Source organism: Nannospalax galili, unplaced genomic scaffold, assembly GCF_000622305.1.
Source record: "Nannospalax galili isolate Female #2095 unplaced genomic scaffold, S.galili_v1.0 scaffold744, whole genome shotgun sequence".
NCBI lineage: Eukaryota > Metazoa > Chordata > Mammalia > Rodentia > Spalacidae > Nannospalax > Nannospalax galili.
Window position 1 is genome coordinate 2,184,841 of NW_008351509.1, and position 18,620 is coordinate 2,203,460.

The 18,620-nt window shown below is 50.8% G+C and overlaps 1 protein-coding gene across 1 annotated transcript in view; it reads right to left on the reverse strand.

Annotated features, from left to right (window-relative positions):
• Positions 1-18,614, reverse strand: part of Gas6 (growth arrest specific 6) — a 28,548-nt gene extending 9,934 nt beyond the window's left edge. Inside the window, exons 1-9 of the mRNA XM_008848438.2 lie at positions 18,493-18,614; positions 18,051-18,217; positions 9,128-9,152; positions 7,496-7,558; positions 4,361-4,483; positions 3,584-3,706; positions 2,279-2,401; positions 1,231-1,352; positions 49-167 (exon numbers count right to left, since the gene is read on the reverse strand). Of these exons, the coding sequence (XP_008846660.1) occupies positions 49-167; positions 1,231-1,352; positions 2,279-2,401; positions 3,584-3,706; positions 4,361-4,483; positions 7,496-7,558; positions 9,128-9,152; positions 18,051-18,217; positions 18,493-18,571 (944 nt within the window). The 5' untranslated portion in view covers positions 18,572-18,614. The remainder of the gene's footprint in view (positions 1-48; positions 168-1,230; positions 1,353-2,278; positions 2,402-3,583; positions 3,707-4,360; positions 4,484-7,495; positions 7,559-9,127; positions 9,153-18,050; positions 18,218-18,492) is intronic.
• Positions 18,615-18,620: the final 6 nt, after the last annotated feature.

The following is an 18,620-nucleotide window of genomic DNA, read 5'->3' on the forward strand; positions in this document are numbered from 1 at the left end:
TTAGCCTTCTCACCTGGGTCCTGCTGTCTTGTGTGCCTGGCTTCTCACCTGGTGGGCTGCAGCCTCTTGAAACGTAGTCTGATCACAGGGGTTCCGCTGAACATGCGGCCCAGGTATAAGGACTTCACACTCTTGGCCATGCTGAAGGGCACACATGGCAAGATGTCCTGCCATGAGACAGGAAGGTATTGGGAGGGACATCCTGTGGCTGCCTGTTGCATAACTTTGAGGCCCTGGCCATATGGAGGAGGTCCCTCTGACCCTTCAGCACCCCAGGGAGAGCACACCTCTGGAAATCCCAGAGCCTAAAGGGCCCATCCCATGTTGGTGCCTCCAGGCCGAGGGCCAGGGTTCTGAATTCTCCCGTCACTTCATTTGTCTTGCTAGTTTTTCTTTGGTTTTCATTTTTAAATTATGAAATGCTTAAAACCAACAGAAGAGTACAGAAAACCATAGAAACTCATTATTGGGTATACTGTTACAAACTGAACAGAACATGCAAGTCTTGAAGACTATGGTTCTAGAACATTCCTTGCCCTATGCTACAGTTACAGGCTACAGGCTTTTCCACTGACCAAAGAAAGGATGGAACTAAAGTACATAGAGCTGATCCCCTGGGAGAGCTGAGGGACAGAGGGATCTTGCTTTGCTACACTGCCAGCAGGGAGCTGAGGCAGGGGCCACAGAAGCACCAGGCCTGTCATTCCTGCATCCTCAGGAGGATACCATTCCATGTAAGAGGATCTCGAGGCAGAGCAGCTGGTTGGCCTGGACTTCAGACCCACAACTGAAAACTACTGCTGCTGCTTCCCAGGTCTGTGACTCACAAAGCCATCATGGCACCTGGTTACCCTGAGTCCTTGCTGCTGTTTTTCATAAAACACCATCAATGCTCAGCTTCTCTGCAGTTTCTGTAGCCTGATACCAAGCCCTGAGTGAATGGTGTGTGTGTGTGTGTTTTGTACACATTTCACACTTTGGGTCTGTACTGGCAGGCCAGATAGCTGAGAGAGGGGAGTTGCTATGGAAATTTCATCAACACAACCAAACATTCCACAACACAGAAGCTTGGCTGCTTGGCCCTGGGAACCAGGAGCCTTCAGCTAGCCAAGCCTCTAGAAATGTTTCTTTCACAACCTCTGATCGTGGTAAGGGGTTCCACTTGAAGCACTGCACTGGGATCCCTTAAGGTATTGATGAGGCCATCTAATGGGCACTAGGGCCACTCACCTCACAAGTATCCATGTCTGGGGACAGCTTGAGGCCCCCACGCCCATCACAGTGGCAGGTATAGCTGCCTGGGGAGTTGACACAGGTCTGCTCACAGCGTCCTTGCTGGCACTCATCCACATCTGTGGGCAGACAGATCCATGATGGGCATGGGGAAGGTTCTAAATACTCTGAGCAGTATTTAGAAGTATTTAGGACTATTTAGGCTCTAAATACTCTTCTTCCCCAGAGGTATACTATAGACATTATCAGGGACCACCTAACAGGGCAGGTTCCCCCACAGACCTGCCTCTCAGGTCTCTGCTTCCTAGAGAGAAATGAAAGGCTACAGACGTCTGAGGACTGTGTTCAAACTGTGTGACTGGAATGGAGGGAGCAAGGGTGATCCTATGTGTTGTGGGAAATGGGGCAGGAACAGAATCATCTTGACTCCTCAGTCCCATGTTCCCTTTCTCGGGGTTCAACTCTTCTTGGGGGCTCCACAGCTATCCCTCAGGTTCCCTCATAGCTTCAGGAAAGAGTGACTATAGGGGGAGCCTGGATCTGCCCTCAGGACATGGTGGGCCTCCACAATGACAAGAGCTCACCTGCCTCCCCAGCCTAATCTACCATAGGTGCACACAGGGCTAGGAAGAAGCCCAAGTCTGCCAAAGAACTCAGGGTCTTCACTTTGTCTACTGCAGGCTAGAGAAGGACAAGCACACAGATGTGTGAGGTGTGTGTGCATCTGAGTACACACTAGAACACGTGCACATGTGTGAGAGCATTGTGTATGTGTACACATGTGTAGGTACAATGGTAGATGAAACCACAAAGGGGACAAGATAGAGGGCTTGGTTCACAGGTCTTCTTCAATGATGGTACAAAGCAACTTCCAGGAGGTTTGGGCCTTTCCCAACCCTCATGTGTGTACAATGGCTTCCCCGAACACTGGACTGATGGTTGCCATCAGTGCAGTAATGTATCCCACACTTAATGCAGTAACCAACATGTGTCTTGGGCTAAGAGGCAGAAAAGGAAGAAAACGGGGTGCCTGTGGCATGGGTACCTTGGCAGGCCTTCTCCTGGGAGCTGTATGTGTAGCCCTCGTCGCAGAGGCAGGAGTAGGAGCCTGGCAGGTTCTTGCAGCGTGCCTCCCCACAGGTGTCTGAGTCTGTGCACTCGTCTACATCTGCAAGCAAAGCCAGCCAGGCCAGGGCTGTACAGGTTGGTCTGGGACAGCTGCAGCGGCCACTGGGGCTGGAGGGTGAGAACAGCCCCAAGACAGAGGAGGGTGGAGACCAGGAGGAGGAAGGTGCATTGCCTTCACCATGGGTGTCAAATGACAGTAGGCTAGAGTCCACACGGTGTTCACCCCATCCTGGGCACACTATAGATGGTGTTGCTCAGGGTCCACCCAGCAGGGTGGATCTCCTCAACCTGCTACTAAAGCATAGGGGCTATGTCCCTTGGTGAAGGCCAGGGGCAAAGCCATGGGGGTGGAGGGGTGTGCTTCTGTTCCTGGAATGAGGAGGACATAGGAGGGGAGGGGAGGCCTATGTATTTCCATATGCATTTCCTATACATTTCACATAGGTCGGAGAACACAGGGACTGTCTGCGCCTTCCCATATAATCACACCTTCTAGGAATATGGCCTGGGATTGTCAGAGGTGGTGGATGAAAATGGAAATTATGAAAAGGGAATAGTCATTTGTCTGATCAGACTTGTGCTTTAGACCTTGAATTGTGCTCATCCCAGTATCCATCTGGGCTGTGCACACAGGACCTATGGCCCAGTCCTAGTGAGTCTCAGTTACTCAGGGACACTCTTGGGCACATCCATATTGGAGGGTGGAGGATGGTCTCCTCTACATGGTTGAGTGCCATTCCTCTATACCTGACATCAACATGGGGATAAGGTGGGGGGGTGTGTTTAAAATGACTTTCTGGGTGTCCTCTGGCTCCCTGTTCTGGTTTGGACCCAAGGAACTCCAGAGCGGAAATGGGACTACACAGTGGGGAGGGCCCATCTGCCTCTGTGTTCCCAGGGCAGAGTGGAGGAACAGTGATGGGAAGGTCTGGGAGGTGTAGTAGGTGCACAGGGGGACTGGGGCCTGCACCTTGCTGAGCTTCCTGCAGTCACCTGCAGAGGTCTTGGTTCTGGGACTACATAGGATATCTGCAGGCTCCATGGGCTGGAAGGAACCTGGAAGCACCAGTATGCTTGGGTATCTCCAGCCCTTGCCCTTGCCCTCAGATATGGGGAAACTTTGAGGGGCCACACTGCTGGATGAGCTGTCTCCAAAAGATGCTCATCCCCTCCCCAGGATGGAGATATAGTCAAGGTGCAGAGCTCACAGGCAGGGCCTTACCTTTGCAGGTCCTGCTGTCTGAAGCCAGTGTGAAACCACTATGGCAGGCACAGTGGAAGCTGCCTGGTTTGTTGTGGCAGACCTGGCTGCAGCCCCCGTTCTTCTGGCCACATTCATCGACATCTGGACATGAAGACAGAGTTAGGGGCTCCTCCCTGGGCACTCCCCTACTAGTCTCATGGTGGACAAGGTGGATAATGTGAGGGCCTGAGAGCTCTGAGCTACTGTTGGTGGACACAGCCATGGACTCAGGTACACAAGGGACAGGGTGAAGGACAAAAGGGACCTACCAGTGTTCAGCAGCCATGAGACCCACCTACAGCCTAGCCTGGCACCCTGAACAGCTCTACCCAGACCGTCTGTAGGCACAAGCTGGGCTGACCTGAGTAAAGGGCTTGGCAGATTTCTGGCATCTTTCTTGCAGCTTTACCTAAGTCTCATACTTTCATTTGAGTGACTCAATGTGGGGCCCCTGTATGTGGGGCCCTTCATTCTAGCCCGGGTCTCAGAGCAGCCTCCTGTTTCCCCAGTTCTGTGGAAGCCTAGCTCCTAGCTCAGGGTTGCTGCATTTGGGAGTTTCTCATGCAGAGTAATGTCCCACCCTGGACCTGACCTGCCAAGGGTCCCAAGAAGGAGGCTAGTATGGCCAGGGACCAGCTCCCAGGAGAGGTTATAGCTAAGGCTGAGTTCACAGTCACGGATGGGGGTGAGGAGTGGATAGGGCAGAGTGAGATCAGGGAGGATGGGAGATACAGTGGAGAGGCTGTGGGGTCTCACCTTTGTCACAGAGCCGGCCTTCCCAGCCCGTTCTGCATAGGCAGAAGAAGTTGCCCATGAGGTCATTGCAGGTTTGGGTGCCCTTCTTATCACAGGGGTTCGGGGTACACTGGTCAGGCAGGTCTAAGTTGAAGGAAGCAAAGGAGAAAATCACCCAAAGCTTCTCTGAAAGCTGCCCACACAGTTGGGCATGATCAGAGCCTCTGGCAGGGCCCTAGGAGGACTTCTGAGGGGGCCTGACACAGGCTAGGCTATGAGGGAGGGTTCCCATCTTGGGATAGGAACAAATATGAAGAACTGGGACCAGTTCCAGCAACATCACCCAGGTTTGCTGGTAGGGGGTAGCTGTCACTGGGCCATGTGGAGAAAGATCTGCTGAGGACCATGGGCTCAGGCTTCCCAGGAAATGGGTTCCCCAGAATCGTTGGAAAGGCCTGGGCACCTTCTCCCCAAAGGACACAGCTTTGGAAGAGCCAGAACATGTTGGGAACTCCAGGCCCACCACATGGATAGGAAGGCTCTTTTAGGATCCCTCCCCACCAAACACACAGCATCTCAGCACTGAGGCTTCAGGCTAGGTGCGCAGCGGCCAGCAGAAGAGGATGCAGGGGTGGCTGAGCCTTGTTTTAGCCTTTGGCTTATTGGCCTATGGTTAAAATACCTTCCAATGTCACTGCCCTCTAGGGAGCACCTCTGGAACACAGCCTGAACACTGCCTTCAGTGGGGGCAGGAAAGTTCACCATGACTTTCAATCCCAAGGTTGGCAAAGTCACAGAAAGAGCCATTATTATGTTCAGTGCTCAAAGAATCCTTTCAGAAGCCAAGCAGATGCAGGCACGGGCCAGAGTGCAGGAGGCCTGGACCCTTCGTTCTATACCATCTGAAGAATCTGTGGCCTGCCTGGATGGGGTGAGGGGTGGGGTGGCTCCTGTCTACCAACAGCTGGCTAGTTCTAGGGGTTCGAGGGGCACACAAAGGGAGAGGGGAGAGAGTCATCTGAGATTCTCTCAAGAGGTGACATTTCCTGGCCCTGAACACCAGACAGTGTTCAGACTGGTCTTCCACTTAGACTGATAGTCTATCACTCAGAGCTGTTTTGCCACCTATGTTAAACATCTTGATGCCACCCTTGTTTCCTTCTTGGTGTAAGTCTACTCTATCCAGAGTCTGACACTAAGGACTGGTGCTAGGTTTTCACTGTTAGAAAGTGTGGAATGGGGCTGATTCCAGACAATACACCTAGAGCCCTGATTGGAAAAGGGTGACCAGCCCCACTTCTCTGCTGTACTCAAGAGTTTGGTTACTACCATCCGCTGTTCAAACCCTAAGTCTGCACCAGGGGGCAGGAGCCAGGAAAATCCCACTTGGTCCCTTAACATCAGCCCATGCCTCACGTGGGTGATGCTCCTCTCTGCCTGGCATCCACCTGGAATTCTCGGGCTGCCTGCAGTGTATGAAAGGCTGAGACCTAAGAGCTGAGGACCAGCGGGAGGCTGGGGCTGCCCTTTGAGGAAGTAGCTATGAGACAGGTGCTCAATTTCTCTGCTTGCACATGGTGAACAGCCACTGTACCATGATAGTTCATATCTGACTCATTCCTCGTGATGGCTCTGGGGCATCCCTGTCCCACCTGCTGCTCATGCAGGTCTGAAGTCAGCATTTGTTCTTCCTTTATTACAGGGAACAGTCTCAGGACAAGCCAGGAGGGCCCTGGGAGCGCTGGCCAATATCTCACTTGGAGATCATCCTGGCAGGATGCTAAGGGTCTTTCAGAGCACCCACACCGGTGTTTGGTACTCTCTTGGCGGGGAGGTCTTCCCCATAGATGGCCTCCTTCTTCCCATACCTGAACTCTAGACAAAGAGGGTTCTGCCACCTGGCAGGGACTCAGGGAGTGCCTGCCACAAGGCGAGGTGGGAGCCAATCTCTGGATTTCCAAGCTGCATTCTTTCCGTTCATCCAGGGTTTTCAGGTCAGCCTCATTGTTGGCAGCTTCAACCTGTGCCGAGCCAGGATGGGCTGGGTGCCAGGCTCACAGAAGGCCTGGGAAGCAAGTCTAGGCTTCTCAGGGAAGATGTGCAACGTGTCTGCTTTTTTTCTGTGGTGTTTCCATGGTATATCCCAAAGTCTGATGGGTTTGCACAAAGTACAGCCAACAAAATGCCTGTGAGTCTTCAAGTATTTTTTAGACTCTTGTGCAGTAGTTTCTGGTAGGTCACTATAAAATGCCATTTTTCCTTAAGCATGCAGGGACCAGGCAAAGTCAGAGTGGCCTGAAATTGAGGGCTCAGAATTGGAGATTCACATCATCCAGTCACCATGGATTTGTGGGAACTTGCCTGAAGCCAGGAGATAGAGTATGTTCCACTTCAGTGTCTAGCTGGAGGGTTAAACTTACTTCTCAAGTACACATGGGTCAATTTGGCATGAAGGCCACAGCCACCCCTTACAAAGTGTGTCTCTAGAATGAGGGACAGTGCGGCATTCACCTCCACTGGAATAGGTCTGTTCTCAAGAGAGTCCTCTACACTTGGCCAACACCATAACCCTTGTCTCTTTGTCCCTAGAGGATGGCCACCTGCCACATGCCAGTTCTTTTCCTGTCGGAAATTTACCAAGTTCAATGTTTGACCCTTGGCAGGTGCCCAGAGAGCTTCTGTGCAGTGTGAATGACACATTCCAGGAAAGCAGAAGAAAGAACAGATCTGCACAGGCACTCAGTGGGCCCACGTAGCCATGGGGGCATGGAGCAAGTGTGCAGACAGCTGTGCACTTCTAGGTGCAAACAGACAGCTGACATTAGTGACTGGTAGTCTTGCCTCCAGGATCAGAGGCAGGGATGCTTTTCATACCCTGTGAGATGTTTAAGCCCTGTACCATGTATATTTAATGTTCATTTCAGAAAAACAAGATGTAGTTCTTTGAAAAGAAAGTTCAAAGAAAGGGGCAGATTGGGAGGGCCTGACAACTTCTCGTGGTGATGGAATATTCAGAAATCTTCCCCCAACCACAACTGAGCCACAGTTACCCAGGAGATGACTCAAGAGAATAAGTAAGTGAGAAAGCAAGAGAGCCAGAGAGAGAGAGAGAGAGAGAGAGAGAGAGAGAGAGAGAGAGAGAGAGAGAACACTTACTCTGAACACATGTGGCAAAATCTGGGTTTTTGTCTTCAGGCTTGCCATATTTTCTGATGCAGTCTGCAGGAAAGAAATTGACTGTGTTATCATTCATCATCCCTGGGTTGGGGCAGGTGTCAGAGTCAGTGCCAACTGACATGGTTTCTCTTCACCTAGGTACTGTGGTCCTCTAGTGACTATATGGTCTGGCTATCATTAGTAAAAACCTCCTGACAGTGAAAGCAGGAAAGTGTCCCTGAATCTAGAACCAATGAATGTTAGAGCCGCCTACTATATAGAATACCAAGGACATTTAATGAGCTCTGACCATGGCCAGAGAGCTGAACTATAAGATCATAGCAGACTGGGTAGAAAACAGCATTCTTAGTTTGAAAGTGGAGCTGCTCTTGAGGCGTGCTCCCAGTCCTCCAGGGCATGAGACACAGCAGACACAGGTGTTATACAAGGGAGTTGGGGCATGGCTTTGGAACACACATGTCTAAGGATGGTACAATGGTGTTCTGCCACTCTATCTGACAGTCACTAAATCAGTAAGTCACTGCTGATTGTCCAATGTGGGAAGATGGTGTAGACAACATGAATATGGTTAGGATGGATATATGGGCTAATTATCTCCTTCTGCCTTGGCCCTTGAGGTAGCCCAGTACTTTTTGGACTAGTCACAGGTCCCCTGAGCCGCTGCTAGATATAGACTCAGAGCAGGTGCCTCTAGGAGAACAGAAGGCAATACCTTACCCAAGTGTATGTTACTAAGACAAAAGGACCCAAAATGCACTCTTCTTATAAGCAATATACAAAGCTCATTTGGTGTTAACTAGATAAGCAGCTCTCAGAGGGAAACTCAGGGCTGCTTTTAGGGAATACAGTGACTGTCCTCTAGGCTAGAAGCCCATGTCACGTTTTTGTCTCTCCTATGAGGATACAGTGGGGATTTCTGGCCCACCATGTGTCCCATTCCAATGATGGGAGTGTTTTATATGTTTCTGTTCTTCAAACCATATAAAAACAATGTTCTAAGTTAAAATTGATAGTACAGCAAATGTTAATAAACACAGCCCTCACCAGAAAAATTCTTTGGAGGGGGTCCTCAATAATTTCAGAAGTAGCATCCTCAGACCAGTAAATCTGAGATACTTAATTATACTTCTAAACAGTGGGGAGCCTGGAAGCAGCAGAGATGTCTGCAAACAGCAGCACTAGTCTGAGGCTCAGGCAACTTAGAATAAAATTTTGGTATAAAAAAACAAATTCATGGGGCTGGAGAGATGGCTCAGTGGTTAAGTACACTGGCTGTTCTTGCAGAAGACTCGGGTTCAAATCCCAGTACCCGCATGGCAGCTAACAACTGTCCATAACTCCAGTTCCAGGGGATCCAACAGCCTCTTCTGTCCTCCACGGGCATTGCATGACATGGGTGCACTTACCTACATGCAAGCATAACACTCAAATACACATAAAAAAAAAAATAAAAAAAACAAAACAAATTCACGTGTTGACCTGCATGTTCTGGACAGTTCCAACTCCACAGGCTTCTTCTCCCAGGAATAACTTGGTAACTGGATTCCCCCATCATGGAACAGACACCCTATGCCTGTATGACAATGAAGTACCACAGTGACTTACACATACCTTGATATCTTGGATAGAAATAGTCCTGTGGAAAGAAAAGAAGGGCAACAGTTAACTGGCACAGTATGAGGCTTTTTAAACAGGACTGTAATTGGTTAATCAAACCTGGAGACAGAAACTCTCATGACGCAGCTGTTGAAGGGGGTGAGAATCTCCCACCCTGGCTTTCTGAACAGCAAGGCTGCTCTGAAACCACGGTCAGGAAGGAAAACGCCTGAAGAAGCAAAGGGCCAGGAGGCTTCTGCCGACTCAGCTTCCACAGAATGGCTGCAGAATGTGACTGTGCACTCACTTTTAGTCACAGGCAAATTGGCATCACTTATAGCTGGTTAGAAGGTGCCTGTCAAAATGTTTCATGAGAAAGTAGATATAGGAGGACGAGGAATGTTCCAGGTAGGAGCCCCATTTCAGTCCAAGGACACAGAGTTATCTAGAGATGTAGACTTCCCTTGGTTTGTGCTCATCATCTTGGTAAAAAAAAAAAAAAATTCTGGCTGAGACATGAGGCTGTACATGTGGGGTCTTTCCCATCTCTGGAGCCCTACACTGTTTACAAGTAAACTATTGGATACCAGAGGCCCCTGGCCATCCTGGGCTAGTGGTAGTATGGGTAGAAGACTGTTTGGGGTCAACTGCCACAGTCTAGACTCCAGGGTCACTGCCTGGTTAAAGCAGGTAGCAATGCAGCTTAGGGTCAATCACAGTAGCAGCTTGGCTCCAAATACTCTTGAGGCAGGGCTACCTCAGCCACTGACAGCAGCCGGTTTCCCAAAGGCGGTCTGCTTTTCGTATCATGACTGGACACCTAGTGATTGTCACGTGCAATCTAGTGTACTAATGGGCGTTATTGTTGCAAATGGGTGGCCCTGATAAAAGAGCAGTGCGGATCCCTCCTTGGCCAAGTCACTCATGGGAACCAATGGAATTTCACTTCATGTGCTTCATTATTTGGGGGAGAAGGAGCAGAAAGCATCTGAAAACTTGACTGGCATTGCAGGCGAGAGAGGACTGGACTGGACTAAAAGAAAAGCTAATAACAAACATACCAAAGTGCTATGTGCTCCCAAGAGAAAGCTCTGACATCCAGGAAAACGTTCAGCAGACAGCCAGACAGGTTCGATGCCACAGACTCCCAGCAGAGCACCCACCCGTGTGTGATGTGCAGGGTAGAATTTTTTTTTTTAAATCTCCATTCACCTTTCTCTCACTGGTGAGGGGTTATGTGTATGACAGAGTTAGAGGGAACAGGGCAGAGGAGGCAGGAGTAAGATCTCTGTCCCTGGGGGCCTGCCCAGATACTTTCTACAGTTTTAGAAAGAATATTAGGACCTCATGCTAGGTTCAACTGCACCAAGGCCTTGTCTTTCGTGGGGCTCCTTAGATGGTACTTACATGACAAGAGCTCTTCATGTTATAGAGCAAGTGTGGGGATGCAGCCAGCAGGCATGGGGAGAATCTGATGTGTTGTTTACATGGCCAGGAAGGGCCTCTCACAGTCATATACATGGCAAAGGCCAAGAGTAACAGGGCACTGCCCATGCTCCCCTAGTAGTCCTGCTGCTGGGTCTGCCTTTAAGCCAGGACCAGGTCAGCCATGGGAATCTCTTCTGGCAGGATGCTGCAATTCTGAAATCCAGTTCAAAAGGACCCAGTGGCCTTTGAAGTTTCCTGAGAGTGCCATAGTTCAGAAGCAGGAGGCTGACCTCTCTGCTCCCCTTCACAGGGACCAGACAGGACCCTGTCTAAGAATAACCCTTCGGCTATCACTCTTCCCTGGCCTCCTTGGAAGGCCTCACCAGCCAGGCTGCAGCTGGACTTTCTTCAGCAGTCTCTGGATTGGACTAAGCCTGAAGACAGTTCATGGACCAAAAACAGACAAAACCCACACAGAGGACATCCATGTGCATTATCAAGCTGAAGAAACATCTGAGCCCAAAGTGGGTTGAACTGACTTCGCTTCCTCTAGCTGCAAACAGGACACTCCCACTGCTACCCCACACAATGCAGCTGGGAAGATTCCAGGACACCCAGAACACAACAGCTGCTACTTGTAGTTTTGTTCCCACCTTTGTCTACGTGTGCTCTCAGACTCTCTGAGCCTAAGACTTCTCTGCTAGCAGGCTGGGGCAGTATATACAGGCTGGGCTTTCAGTCTTACTCTCACAGACTTTCTCAGGGGAAGGGGCATAGCACACAGACAGAATCCTCATCTCTGTCTTCTCGCTATATCATGGCCTCACACACATAGCACCCCAAAAAACTCACTCCCATAGACAGCACCAGTGAAAGATGGCCCCTAAAGACTGGCCCCACAGAATGTTCACACCATACATAGGCCCATAGATGCTCAGTGTGGAATGGATGCATGCTCTGCTTCCCCAGCTCTGCACACATCTATGGGCTGAGACTTCCCTCTGGATCCACACAGTGTAACAAGCCAGATCCACATGGTGTAACCACCCTGCATTGGGGTGTAAGAACTCCCTTTACTAAATCACTTCCTTAGTAAAAACAGTCTTAAATTTTGTTTCCAAGTCCTTCACATCATCTGACAACTATGCCTCCAAGGAGCAGGTGACTTTTCTTATTAGCACAGTAAACTATTCATGATGTTTTTCATGGGAAACAGTCACAGGAATTTACTAAGCCCTTGACCATAAAGTGGTTTTGCCAACAAACCAGCTTCCGAGGGGAAACTTCCAGCCTGAGCAACCCAGGGAGCTACAAGGTCAGCTGATCACCCAACAAACACTTGAATAGATGGCACATTGGGCACAGTAAGGCTCCAGCTGAAAAGGCTTGCAGGGCAGGACAGGTATGTTAAAGAGAAGTCTGCCATGCTGATCGGTGTCTGCAGATGGTATGAAGACCCTCACCAAGGAGTGTCTCTACTTCTGATTCTCTTTTCATCCCTAATTATGGACCAAGGCACACACAGGGTAGCCTTGTGACAGAATTCCTACCAAGGAGATGTAAGCAGCTTGAACCCAAGTGAGGAGAATTGAACGTGGGAACTGAACAGTATCATTCACCTGAGGCTTGGGAGCAGTCCAAGAACACAATACCACTCTATGGCTCCCAAGGCTACCTCCTGATGGAAGGCCCAACTGCAGGGGAGAGCTTCTGCACTGTGGGGGAAACCCTCTGAACTTCTAAAGGTAGAGCAACTAAGCAGTTCTACAACAAGCAGTGTTAGTTTTGCAGATGGCTCCGTCAGCCTCCAACCCTCTACCAAGAGCAAAGGGTCCAGGAAGAGGCCCTGGGGCCACTGAGGTAGAAGCTGCTGGCTGAACCCTCCCTGAGATCAGAGCCCGTGAGTGCAGAGCCTGGGTCTAGGGATGTGCTTTGTGAGGAGATCCTCACAAAACTAAGCCTACAGCACATCTGGGGGGATGGATATGGGAATGTGTATTTCATTATCATGGGCATAACACCAAGGTGGACTCTAGGCCCCAGTGCGTCTCTCACGTACTGTACGTCTATTCAGCGCACAGGGAATTAACTAAAGTTTCCAGTTTCTTCCACTACTGGTTCCTTAAAAGAAAATCCTGAAAAATTTAAAAACATACTTTGAACTCTGTCAAGGTCAAACGCAGAGCATGTGCTGTGAAGGTGCTGGAATAGTATGGTTGTCAGCAGATGGAGGCTTCCACCAGTCCCTAAGCCTCAGATAGGAGCTCTGCCTGGCAGATGTAGCTTCGGCTTTCACCTGAGCAGGTCTAGAGGCCACTAGGCGTGAAGGAAGTAGGGACCTGGCCAAGGGCCACTGGGTGAGTAACCTAGGAGGGTTCAGCTTGCTGAAGCCTCAGCTCTGACCTTGGGGCCCTTCACTTTGCCACTTTCTTGAAGAACATTTTTCTAAACATCTGATACTGAGCCTGTGTGTTATCTACAACATCAGATACTTTGTTGTTACTCTGAAGAAGGTCCTCGAAGGGCCTGGCATTCAATGCCTATAGAACCAGAGGGGCTTATCTCCTCTACAAGCTCACCTGAGGACCCATGGAGGCTAGCCCTGTCTGCTGGGCCATTTGCCATCCTCAAGCCTGTGCCAGATCAGTCTGCAAAGTTTGGCAATAGCTCTGTGGCCCTGGACTGCAATGCCCTTCCCTCAGGGCCCACAGTGACTAAAGCCCTCTGGAGATAGACAGGATGGCAGAGGGTAGGATGCTTGGTAGAGAAGCCAGGAGAGAAAGTATGTATGAACTTCTGTGCCTATGTACATTTTTGTGTGGATGCATGTGTGTCTGTGTAAATATCTGAATGTGCATGTGTGTGTGTGTGTGTGTGTGTGTGTGTATGTGTGTGTGTGTGTTGGGGGAAAATACCTAGGCAGATGGAGTGGTCATCTCACCTGGATGTCCCTTCCCTGCGAAGACCCCAGATTCCAGGTTGCAGAGGGTTCCTCTTCCTGCTAGGACATCTCCCTCCTTATACCACTCCAAAACTGGGTCCCTGTCCCCACTGACTAGTGTTCCAAAGGAAAGTGGGGGGGATTTCTATCTGCCCAGGAGATGGCCCTCCCCAAACTGTCCTCAAAGAGCCCAGCATTTCAGGGTACAGGTCCGTGGTGGGTGGATATGGTTTAAACATGGTCACCCGAATCTTAGACCTTTAAAGTGAACAGCACCTCAAAATTCTACCAGAGTTCACCAGCAGCAGCAAAGAAGGGCCAGGTCCTGGGGGGTGGTGGAGGGAGAATGAGGTAGAGACAAGAGCAAGCCAGGGAAGGAGGGGAAACTCTTCCACTCAGCCCACGGAAGCATTTAATCCTCAAAAGCAGCCAGCCCCACGGTGAGTGTTTGCAATATTGAACTTTGTATCTCAAATAAAACAAGGTGCTAATCAGCAACCAGGCCTGCATTTTTCTGCTTGTAGGCTGGGTTCCAAGTACCAGGCTGAGACTCCAGCTGGGATGAACTTCTTGACCACGAATCTCCCAGGAACCTCTGGAGGCAATCACCCTAAGCTGTAGAGACAGCCTTAAAGGATCTGGTAAATTAGTAAGGGGCTTCTGCAGAAGTACTGAGGACCTGGTCAGGGGCAGGCCTGGTGGAGAACAGTATTGCAATCCCAGGGCCTCTCTGAATTAGCCTCTGGGACAGAGAACCCCCTACTAGTGAGAGTAAAGTACCCGGAAGGAACAGTAACATGGACATGAGATAACAGAGAAGCTGTGGGGGAGAGGAGGGACAATGATTATAAGTGGCCAGTGCTGCTACCACAGGGACATAGCCACTGAGGAATGTGGGAGGAGGCCCACAGGAAATCTGTGGAGGAAGAGGAGGAGGAGGAGGAGGAGGAGGAGGAAGAGGGGGAGGAGGAGGAAGAAGAGGAAGAGAGGAAGGGGGAGGAGGAAGGGGGAGGAGGAAGAAGAGGAGGAGTTGCATTCTCTCCCTGAAGAAGGTGTATAAAAAGCTACCAGCATCTGGGAAGGATCCTCTGTTGATTTGAGGACTGAGGTCTGGTCTGGTACTTTCCCTCCCTTTGAGGAGGAAGAAACCCCAACTGGTCCCAGCTGCCTAGGCCCACCCAGCTTGGAGGACAGAACTATGTCCTCATTACCTCCCTGGGGCCCTAGGAAGGAATGTCAGGGGTAAGGAGCCAGAGGTAGGCACGTATATGTTAGCTACAATTGGCCAGGATGTCACTCACAGCAGAGTCTGTCTTAAGTCCAGCAATGGTTAAGAAACATACAAGCAGGATTCTAACAAGCACTTAGAAGCTGTTTTTGCTAAAAAGCACGGACTCCTCATTCAGATTCACAAGGGAACTAAAAGCAGGGTTGAAGGACTAGCACCTTTCCCTTTACTTTGCATCTATCTTATTGTAGGTCACTTGCTTATACGTTTGCATGTAGGCATGTCAATTACTCAAGCACTGTCTACATAAAACTAGAGATGCATACCTATCTCATTCCCCTGCAAGGCTGAAGGCACAAAGATAAGACGCCTTAGCATAAGATGGGTCAACATTTTGTGTCTTGTCCCAGCACCCCCGCCAAATGGTAATTAAAGGTCTCTAGGAACAACAGAGTCTCAGATAGATCACCCCAAAATTTAGAACAATTATCTATGAAGATGAGCCTGTACCCTAGAGAAAAGGTAACCATCTCCTGAGAAACAGTTTGTCCTTCAAGCAGTAAGGACTTCTTTGGACCACCTTGTAGAACCAGAACCAAGACAAAGATCAACCAGACCACACCTTAAGCAGGATTGCTTAACTATGCATAACTGAGGCCTTCATGCCCCAATTCTTTTTCTATTTAAGCCTAAAGCTCATCTTAGTATTCTAAAGACAAACCTGAGGCCATGGGACCACTCTATCTGTACCTTTTCTTAATGTGCATTAACTAAATTTTCATTTTCTGCTTTTCACCATTACTGGTTTCTCTGCAGTATAGATGTACAAGTTCCTTGAGTTTCTAAGACCTGCCCTAAAACTCCACTTACAGGATCAGCCCCCATGTGTGTGGGTTCTGCCTGGTGCAGCAAGGATTCCCTAGGACCATCATGGGAGTCTAGTCTGGCAGGTGATCTGCACACCACAGTCTCTCGTTGTAGGGAAGCCCAGGCCATGTGCCTTGTACAGACCATCTCATGGGCCTCCTCCAACACAAGAAATGAGCTACATTTCAAGGCCAGGAAAATATGTAGCATTTCCTAGGAAGATAAGCCAGCCACCTAGGGAGGCTGGTCTGCTGAAGGGAACTGTTTTCCTTCTCAGGACATGAAGGTGAGTGGTGTTCAAAGGACCAATGGCCCTGATCTGAAGTCTCCTCAAGGGTGTGAAGCAGGAAGGGCTCCAGGCAAGGAACCATGCAGGACACCAGGTCTTCAGAGTCCAGTCTAGTCCTACCCCTCCCTAAGACTTGCCCATATCCCACAGGACATGGAGACAGAAGAAAGTGATCAGCAGCCAGATCAAAGCAGTAGAATCAGGGGGTCTGAGCAGGACCTCTGTGCAAGCAGTCAAGGTGGCAGGATGGACACCAGGGTTAGCAATCCCCATACTACAGGGAAGACGCCCAGGTACGCTGTCCAACAGGGAAGGTAAGCTAATCCATTGGGGGGAAATGAATGTGCTGTTACTGAGGTATAGGGATTGCAAAGAAGTGGAGAATTGTGGACAAGTCCAGATGATTCTAATGGAAACAGGTATCTACCAGGTCCTGGTGAGGACAGGTTGTGACAGGACAAGAAGGGACTGTCCTTCCCATCATTATAACCTGGGGCTTCACACAAATGCAGACAGAAATGCGAAATCCTCCAGGGATGGAACAGAGGTTACTTAAAGAGATGGAGTTCTGAGTACTTTTTCTCTTTCTCATGTCTTCATTTCACACCTTTGCAAATAAAATTATAATTAAAACATAAAGCAATTAAAACTAGAGGGACCTGGCTCAGAGAGTAGCAGTTCCATGTCCAGGCAGCCAGTAGGGGCCAGCTTGGGCCTGTCTGCCTTGGCAGGACTGCACTGGGTGGTGGCCTTGCTGCTCTCAACTCTAGTCACCACAAGCCTCATCTCACATCTGAATGACAGAATGCTTCATGGAAGGGTGAGGTTGCAGGGCACTAAACCAGTTGCCTAATCCCACAGCCCAGGTGACCAAGGACTAAAAGCTGGGCCATCAGGTATCATGATCAAAGAAACAGGAAAACAGCAAGGCTAGAAAGACTAGCCATCTACCCCTACAAAAAAGTGAAGCCTGTCTGGCTGTTGGTACCTTGGGCAGTGGCATGTGGGACACAGCCTATCACCTGATCTTGGCTTCCGCACTGGGCAGCAGAGCCAAAGCAGCTGTGATGGCACCCAACAGCTGAGGCACTGGTGTCAGAACAGTAGATCTGATTGGGGACTGTCCAGTCAGCCAGTTACACACAAGTCACAGCAAAGGCCCTCATGGCTCACATAGATCCATCCTTCTATCACATGTGATGCTTATTTCATCCCAGAAGAATTTTTTGAAAGAAAAATGCCAGCAGAACCCAAAACCTAGCTGTGAAAGCACACCGACTTGGCAGGTTACTGAAGGCCCTCTGCATAACTGCACAGCCCTGAGCGCCTGGAGTCCAGATCCCAACTTCAGGCACACCTTAACCTGGGGTGTGTTTCCATCCCTCCCATCCTTCCCTCACTTTCACCTCCTGTGGGAAACTCCTGGGCACATGTGGGCTGTTGTCTGTCTGCAGTTGGCTGGCTGCCTGCTCCATTACCCAGGGACATTATTAATAGAAGTTTGCCCTGGGCCAGCACAGCCCCTGTAGAGGCAGGTGCTGGCCCTTCCTCACGTTCCTCCCCACCCTTCTATATGCATATTCTTTGCACAATTCCTGTCATCATATTTTTGGACTTGCTGTTGCAAGCAATTCCAGCCTTGAGATCTTTCGATTCCTCTTTCAGGAAAACCCCGGGTCCCTCTGGAGGAAGACCAAAAGAGCCCCACCCACCCTTTACCTCCAACCCAGCTCAGGGAAGGGGGCAACCTGAGGAAGCCTTTGAGCTTCAAACCATTGTGTTTCTTTCCCATGGGTTCTTTTCATCCCGGGGTAGATGTAGGCTTAGGCTTAGTTTGAACATGTTCTTGAAACGTTGCCCTCAGAGGCTACTACAGGGCCTTGAGACCCTACTCAAGGACATGTCTCCAAGGAAAGGACCTGGGGTCATCAGCGGAAATGGGGTGCGAAAGTGGTGGAAGTGAGGGTATGCCTGGAGCTCTTCGTCTAAGAGTTCTGGGGTGGGCGCAGCGGCGGAATCCCCACGATGCTGGGCAGGACTCCAGAAAGTGTGTCTGGGATGCGGCAGTCCGCGGGTCCCCTGGGCCCGCACAGGGTGGGTGTCGGGACTTGTGGCGTCCCCAAGGACGGACTCCGCCACACGCAGGGCAGGCCCCAGCCGCCCCGAGACCTCGGCGTGTGCTCACCGTTTCGAGGTCGTTCTCGAACACCTCCCGGGCCTCCTCCTTGCTGCACAGCTCCTCCACGCACTCCCGCTCCAGGTGGCCCTGCTTGGCCTCCTCGAAGACTTGGTAGGCGCGGCGCTGCCTGGGCCGCAGGAACTGCGCCGCCTCGCGCGCCCGCAGCAACACGGCTGCAGGAAGAAGGGTACGCCGTCAACCTGCACTCACTCGGGAGTGCAATGTCCGGGATCCGGGTGTCCGGGGACAAGGATGGCCGGGGCTGGGATGCCTGGGTGTCTGGGATGCTCCGGGGCGTCGTAGGACCGTGATGGCTAGGGCCCAAATGTCCCCAAGGCTGGGATGCCTGGGGGACTGGGATACCCGGCACCAGGATGCCGCGGCGGGGTGCAGGCCCGGCGCCTGGCTCCAGGGAATGGAGGGGCTTGGGGGCGCTCGCTGTACTCACTGTGCGAAGACTCGGAGGCCAACAGAAGCAGCAGAAGCGCGGTGCCCAGGGCGGCGGCGGGCCCGGGCGGTGGCGGCATGGCGGGGCCCGGGCCGGGGAGCCAGGCGGCCGGGTGCGCGCGGTCAGAG